We start from the raw sequence: 8,272 nt of genomic DNA, 5'->3' as shown, positions 1-8,272 counted from the left end.
AGTATATCAACTCACAGCAAGACTAGGCCCATCCTTTCCAACTGAGGCCTGACCAGGATGTCAAGCTAGAGGAAGACAATCCACTGTCAGGCAACAGAGTAATAGGCAGCCCCAGCTCCAATTGTTAGGGGACCCATATGAAGATCAAGCTGTGCATCTCTTGAAAATATGTAGGGATCCTAGGTCTAGCTTGTGCATGCTCTTTGACTGGTGGTTCATTCTTTGTGAACACCCATGGACCCTCCATTGCTGGTCAAAGCACAAACTTGTACAACCACTTCGAAAATCAATTTCTTGGTTTTTCAAAAAAAAATTGGAAATAGTTCTATCTCAAGACTATCCCAATGCTCCTCCTGAACATATACCTAAGACATGGCCCACTATACCACAGGGACACTTGCTCAACTATGTTCATAGCAATTTTATTCATATAGCTAAAAACTGGAAACAACCTAGATACCCCTTAACTGAGGAATGGATAAAGAAAATGTTGTACATTTACACAATGGAATACTATTCAGCTGTTATAAACAAGGACATTATAAAAATTTGCAGACAATAGTATAGAATTAGAAAACATCATGCTTAGTGTGGTTAACCCAGACTCAGAAAGACAAATAAAGTATGTACCCACTTATAAGTGGACATTGGCCATAAAGTATAGGATAACCATGCTACACCCCACAAATTACCTTTCCTCCCCAAAATATTAAAGAGGACTCTAGGGATGATTCAGGAGTTTGTTTTTTGTTTGTTTGTTTGTTTGTTTGTTTTTGCTCAGAAGGGGAAACAAAAATAGTCATAGGTGGTGGATGAAGGAAGGGATCTGGGTGGGAGAGGAGATGAATATGGTAATGGGGATGGGGATCAGATGTGGGAGGGAGGGTCCAGGAGAGGGCTGAGAGAGAGAAGAGAAAGTTGCAGAGGATATCTCTGGGACCAGCTAGAGAATTGGGACTCAGAGTTGGGGGGGGATCCTGGGAGTTATTGGGTGACACTAGCTGAGTCTTTGCCTTCAGGATATATAGAGACTGAAGTGGCCATTTCCTATAGACGGGAGGGACTTCCAGTGAAAAGAAGAGGACATCAACCCATCCACAAAACATTTAACCCAAAATTTGTCCCATCACCTGCTGTTGTCATGTTAAATAAACGTGGTATCAACATTCCTTCTGATGTTTATGCTTATGCACATAAATTCATTATGTTCTTAGCCTTCCATTCTTTTTGCAGTAGATGGTGGTTAATGCAGAAACTCAAAAAAACATAAAAACAGAGAATAAGTGACAGTTGAATGTCAGGACTAAAATGGAATGTTATATAACCAAGGCTCAGGAAATATCATAAAAAGAAGGGGATAAAATATGTAAAATCCAGTTTTGAGGGAGGAGTGTAACAGGGTCTTTAGGACAGAGTACAGCAGCCATACAGATTATTTTCATGCATTTATACCATGTATTCAGATCATATCCATCCATCTATCATTACCGTCTTCCAATTCCACCTAGTTCTCTCTACCCTGTGTCCCAACTTAGTGTTATACCATTTTTGCTGTTGTTATTGATAACGCCCTGAGTGAAAGCAGTGTTGTCCTCATGTGCATGGCTGTGGGACAACCACTGAAGTATGCACAATTGACTAGCAGTTATTTGTGCAAAAGGAAGTGATCTTCCTTTCTTCATCAACCATCCACTGTCAATAGCTTCTCTAATAAGGATGGAGCTTTGGGACCCCCTCCCAAATTCATGCTAGGATTTTGACTGGCTTGGTATTGTGCATGTGACTACAAATGCTGTGAGCTAATATGTGCAATACCTATGTTATCCCTTGAAGTCAGCATGTCACAGCTGTCCTCTTCAGCAGCCAGCTCTTAAATTCCTGCTTCCCACTTCCATAAGCCTCCATGGGGGTAATACTAATGTCTCACCTATGGCTAAGCACTCATAGTTACTTATCTACTATAAACAGTAATGTTTCTCTGCACCGACCCACTTAAAAATTTTCTTTTCTGAACAAAGTTGAAAAGAACACAAATCTATAAGTTAAAAACATAGGTATTTAGAGATCATTTGTCAGCATAAATATTTAATATGAGAACAATAAGTCTCTCGAGAACATTATGAAATTCATACCAGGTTTACTGTGCCAGACATGAAATTTGCTCCATGGGAAGGACCTTGTATCCAGTCAGAAATCAGATGGTTAGCCCCATAACTGGCATGTCATCACTGGCTCACCCACTGCTAGACACTATGAACTACAATACTGACCAGATGTATCAACAGGAGTGTCATTTTTTTCAGTGGTGTAACCATTGACATGCTGCTAATTTCTCAGTAAGTAATTCTTGTCTGATACTCATGCAAGGACGCATAACTAAACCCAGTGGACAACAAACAGATAAACACACAAACCTAGGAGGGGACTTGAAAAAAAGAGCTTTCATATGAAAAAGAATGGGGATTTTTGAATGAAAAAGAAAGGTATAGGGGAGAAATGGACAATATTCTGTATATACAAGTATTAAATTTTCCAAAAATAAAATACAAGACCCTGTGGGACCAAAACAAGGATTGTCATGTTTCTATTTTTATTGACATCTATTAATTGTAATATTAATTTGGTTCCATGTTACATTTCAATGAATGGGAATGAAACACAAGCAAAACTCAGTTCTTAGGTCCTAGGCTCTGTTCCTGGAGACACTGGATGCAACAATTACATGTTATGTACCTTCTTCATACTCCTTCCTATAAACTAGCAGGTATCTATTTCCTCTCACAATGTAAATATGCTTAAGGAAGACTAGACTATTCAAAGTATATTAATAAAAACTTGTCCTTAGAAAGTGATCTGGTGACATAGCAATTGTTTGGATCTACACTTTTCTAGTCTCACTAAGACTTCCTTGATGATTGGAAAATTGTTTTTGCTTCACAATTGCTACCATTTCAACTGGTTAAGTAAAGCTAAAATCACAGAACTGAATATTAAATTTTTGCAGAGCCTCCTTGACATCTTTGTTTTTGAGGCTGTAGATGAGAGGATTACACATTGGAGTAATAACAGTATAGAACAAGGAGAAGGTCTTGTTGAGAGCTGGCACCTGACCAGCTAATGGTACAGCATAGACCAAGATTAAAGTCCCATAAAACAAGGTCACAACTACTAGATGAGAAGAACAAGTAGAAAATGCCTTTTTCCTGCCAATAATGGAAGGTATGCGCACGACCACTGTAAGAATCTTCCAGTATGAGGTTAAAGTTAGTCCAAAGGGGATCAGGGTTACCAGGGTTGTTAGACTCACGCAGACCAGGTTTACCAGATGGGGATCAGAGCAGGAGAGCTTCTGCAGAGGTTTCAAGTCACAGAAGAAATGGTCAACCTCATAGCCTCCACAGAAATTTAAGCTGGATAGCATAGCAGCCTGGAAGGCAGCTGCCACCAAGAAGCCACAAAGCCATGAGCCAATTGCTAGTTGCACACATAGGGTTCCATGTAATAATGTTGAATAGTGCAGGGGCCAGCAGATAGCCAGGTACCTGTCATATGACATTACTGCCAGGAGATAACACTCAGTGCTTCCCAGGGCCCCAAAGAAGTATAGCTGAATTATACAACCTACCATAGAAATCATCCTGTGTTCCCGCAGCAAGTCCACCAACATCCGGGGTACAACATTGGATGTATAACAAACTTCTAAGCATGAAAGGTTTGCCAGAAAGAAGTACATTGGAGTCTGGAGTTCTTGTTGAGTGCATACCAGTGTCACAAGAAGAAGATTAGCAGAAACTGTGACTAGATATACAATGCCAAATACCAGGAAGAGCAGGGGGTTGAGTTCCTTGATGTCTCCAAACCCTATTAGAAAAAACTCGCTTACCATCATAGTAGTATTTTCTGGACCCACTGCAGGCATGTAATCCTGAGAGAGTCTCAGTTTCTTCATACCAGTATGTCAGATCACTCTGTCACACATGTGATCCCTTTCTATTAGTGGTTAGAATGCTGCACTGAAGGGCTATTTCTTGATTTTGGTTCCTATTAGAGGCAGTTAAGTTTGCCTTTGGGAAGCTGTTTCTAGAAATCAACTGATCTGTCATCTAAGCAGTGTATAAAACAAGAATGAGGAGTCTGAATTGGAAGAACAACCTAGTGAAAATGGATTCCCAACCCTGAAGGAACAAATTATACCGTGAGCAGGTTAACACCTGTAAATCTGAAAGAGCAAGCCAATACCCTCAAATTCACATTCAAAGGAGATGTGTAGAGACCATGATTAGAATCTGTCATTTGCACAGAAGAAATTCACGAGGAAAATCCTTGCTAAATATTGACAATTCAAAGAAATGATAGCCCTCACAGCAGTTCAGATTTGTGGCCTTCTTGAGTAAAGCATGAAATAAGAGCTGAAATGCCAAGACTGTTGCAGAGAAGCATCCCATCGGTGCCACGGGGTCACCCGAGCTTATTTGGAAGTCATTCCTGTTGCAGATGCATAAGAGAGTAGGCTAAAAAATATGCGAAAAAAAATTCCTAGGTGTATACCCTAAATGAGAATAATGAATTTTATTTTTAAATATTGCCTTATAAAATGCTGGGATTTATGCTTAAGTATGAAGCCTAGAAGATGACATATTAAACTACAGTTAAATTCATATTACAGAAGCCTATGCAAAGACTTGCATGCATGCACACACAGGTACACATATATCTTGATGCCGTCATATATTCAAAGAGAAAAGGCACATATACAATCCTTGTTCTCACTTCAAATTTGGGTTTATGATGTCAGCCAAGTGGCATATTTGTTCTACAGGACTTTGGAGATAATGACTATGGGTTAGGTCACCAGACCCAAGTAAACAGGCTTTCCATATTTATTGGCAACAAGAGAAATTAGCATGTTTTTTTTTTTTATCCTTCAACTTTTGTTATTGGCCTGTTTGGTAATTTGTTGTTGGGATAATAATGAAGGACACAACACTGCCCAGATCAAATCTCATCCTGTCTATGTATGTCTGTGCAACCTCAGCCGTGTTACTTTACCTGTCTTCACCTCAGCTGCCTCCTTTGAGAAATACAGGGATGAGAAGAGACTGCGACACCTAGCAACACAAAATAAGCAATAAATACTTTGTACATGGAAAAAGTATAGAAAATAACCCCCTAGAAGGATTAACTAACATTGCTAATCACTGCGTAGTGAAATATGAAAAACAATATAAATGCGAAGAAGGCAAATTGTATGATTTTTTTACTACTTTGAAATTTTTACTTACATTTATTTATTTAGGGTATATGCATGTATGAACATGTACCATGGCACATGTGTACAGATTAGAGAATAATTTGTGGAGGTCTGTTCTCTCCCTCTACCATGTGAGTGCTAGAAATCAAAATCAGGTCATCTGGCTTAGCAGCGAGCACACTAATCCACTGAGCCATCTCACAGATCCTGTTATTACTTCTTAACTATTACCTATCATCACTTAATTTTAACACTTAATTTAACCTCAAGATAATTTTAAATGCCATTAGTATAAACTAATGTAGCTATTTAAGGCTTTGATGAGATCATTTAAAGCGCCCACCATTTAGAAAATATTCAATAAATCACATCTAATAACAATACTAACAATTTGCCTCACGGTATCAAATGAACATAAAGCAGACTGAATATGCACAGCCCCATGTGATTTCAATAGGCATGATCTTTCTACCATGAACCTAGACAAAGTGCCTTCTATAATTTATATGTGTGGGAATTTGCATGCATATTCTATGTTTTTGTGCAAAGGGATTTTAGAAAAATTCTGTCTAACAGAGTTAAAAGGCAAACTTTCCACAAGGCTCTTATACCTTTTAGTTAGTCTTTCTCCTCCACATCCATTCTGTACCAGTTCCCCTCCACACACAAGCTGCAGGCACCCACACAGCTCTCTTTGTTCTTTTGGCTCCTGCTCTTGTCCAGCTCCTGACCCTGGATTCAACTTCCTCTTTGAGAGGGAACTCGTGGTTTTCATTGGATGTTCTCAGTACAGTCTCCTGCCTCCTTCACAAAAGCTTTGGCTGAGTCTCATTCTCCATGGTTTCTTCAAAACTGCGGGCATCATTAACCATTTCTTTCAATGACCCCTTAGTCCATTCTGTTGCCACTTTCCCTTCTTTACAAACTTTTTCTTGGCTTGCAGCACATATCAAACACACCATATAATATGAATACATTAAACTTAATTCGAATACTTTCCTAATGTATGATCCAGGAAAGCAGAGATATCTCCCTTTTATTCACCAGAGTCCTTATTTCTTTGAATATTGCCGAGTAGAGAGAATGCTTCCTTCATAATTTGATAAGGTAGTATGTATGACAGGGTGAACAGGATAAACTGTGTTCATTTCTCAGCAACATTTCCACATGGTACCTCAAAACACTTGGGTGTGCTCCCTATGCCTCTGTGCTTTTCAACTGTTAACTAAGAAGCTTCACATAACCTATTTAGATGTCTCCAAATATCAACTTTCTCTTCTAGATCATAGATTGGAAAGTGTTTTTTTTTTTTTTTTTTTTTAAAGGCCAGGAAGTAACATTTTAAGCTCTTGGAGCCAACCTTTGTGTTTGTTACAAGTATTTCTTAAATGCTGTGATGCTAAAGATACAGCAAAGATAATACAGAAATGAAGGGAAGTTCTTATGTTCCACTAAAACATTATTTACAGGCTGGCCAGATGGCTCAGCAAGTAAAGGTGCACAGCTCTAAGCTTGACAATTTGAGTTAAATCCAAGAACCCACATGGTAGAAAATGAGAAAAGACTCCTGAAGTGTTCCTCTGAGTTACATACACACTAAATGGATGTTAATTTTTTAAAAAACAAAACATAAAGATTTAAAATAGTCTTAGACCTTATAGCTGCTTATAGATATTACTACCTATCAGAAGTCCACATTCACTTTTGCAGTTGGGTTGAACTAACAGATATGAACAGGATGAGATGCATAGCTTCTAGACTGTTTTTAAAAAAGAAATATCCAAATCATCAAATTACCCTTTTTATCCTTTTTACTGAGTGGGATAGAGGTCTAGAATTGGGAGTCTTATCATGGAGATAAACATCTGCCTATTTTGTCTGTTACTAAATATTCTGGTCTTTGTTACAATATCCTAGCCTTAAGTTACCTAGTACATATTTAAACTACCTACAGAGATATTATGATTAATCAGCACAATGGTCTATGCAAAACACTTAGTATCGTAGTTGGTAAAAAGTAAATAGTTTTCACTGTGATTTTATTGTCAATACTTTCATCCTTTTTATTATCTATAGTATATGTGCATCGCAGTGACATTTCAATCAATAGGTAGAAGTCTACCTACAGGCTGGTGGTCTTATAAGATTATAATATCTAACATGGCTGTGAGCAGACTTTATGATATGGCACAATGATGGAATCACCCAACAATGCAATAACCAGCAGAATATGCACACATTATTAACTAGCAGGACTTCTAGTTTACCCCCGAACAGTTATGATTACATAGGTCCAAATACCTCTGGGAAAGCTCCAACAGCCCATTTTCTTCTTGGATGCAACCATTTTCCCCCTCACATGGAAAGAGAAATTAAACCAAACTACCCAGACTTTCCTTTGATCATGAAATTTAATAATGTACTTGATTGAATATAACTTTTTACATTCTTAACAAGCTAGACAAGCAATCATTCTTCAGACTTGGATTTATAAGGCTGCAATGTTTGGCAATATTTTCAGGTATTTCTGGTTAGTGCAACCTGAAGGATTACTACCAGAGGCATCTAGGGATAGTTCCTGGGGATGTTACTCACTAGTCTACAGAGCACAGAGAGCAGTCCCCACAGCACTTTATTTTTCAGTCTAAAATATAAGTGGAGTTTCCTTAAAGTCCCTACAGGTACTCAGACAAGAAAAATTTCCAATTTTCATACAGATGTTTCTGGAAAAATCAATCTGTTATTAATTTGCCTGAGGTTGAAGAATCACTCTGGCTCTATTTTTTTTTTTTTGATACTTCTTTCAAATTCCTTCTTCCAAAATGTATAAGAGTTTACCTATCTGATAACTTGAATCTTAGAAAGACTGTCATCATTTACTTCTCTGGGATTCCAGTGAAGAGCAGAAGAAAGTACCTAAGACATAAATGCTGTAGTATTGTTCCTGGTTCTAGTTTATACTACTTATTAGCTGAACACCTATTTATGCTTATTGAACACTTTTGGAACTTCTGGCCACAA

General features: G+C 38.1%; 1 protein-coding gene across 1 annotated transcript; it reads right to left on the bottom strand.

Moving 5' to 3' along the window:
* Positions 1–2,959: 2,959 nt before the first annotated feature.
* On the bottom strand, positions 2,960–3,919 carry LOC308415503 (olfactory receptor 10C1-like; the record flags this gene model as incomplete). The annotated part of the gene is made up of 1 exon (XM_080910545.1): positions 2,960–3,919. One exon carries the CDS (start codon positions 3,917–3,919, stop codon positions 2,960–2,962), a length of 960 nt encoding a protein of 319 aa, XP_080766671.1.
* Positions 3,920–8,272: the final 4,353 nt, after the last annotated feature.

This window comes from Micromys minutus, assembly GCF_963924665.1.
Source record: "Micromys minutus genome assembly, chromosome: X".
NCBI classification, from domain to species: domain Eukaryota; kingdom Metazoa; phylum Chordata; class Mammalia; order Rodentia; family Muridae; genus Micromys; species Micromys minutus.
Note: the sequence above shows the minus strand (reverse complement) of the source record. Positions and strands in the feature narration are given on the sequence as shown.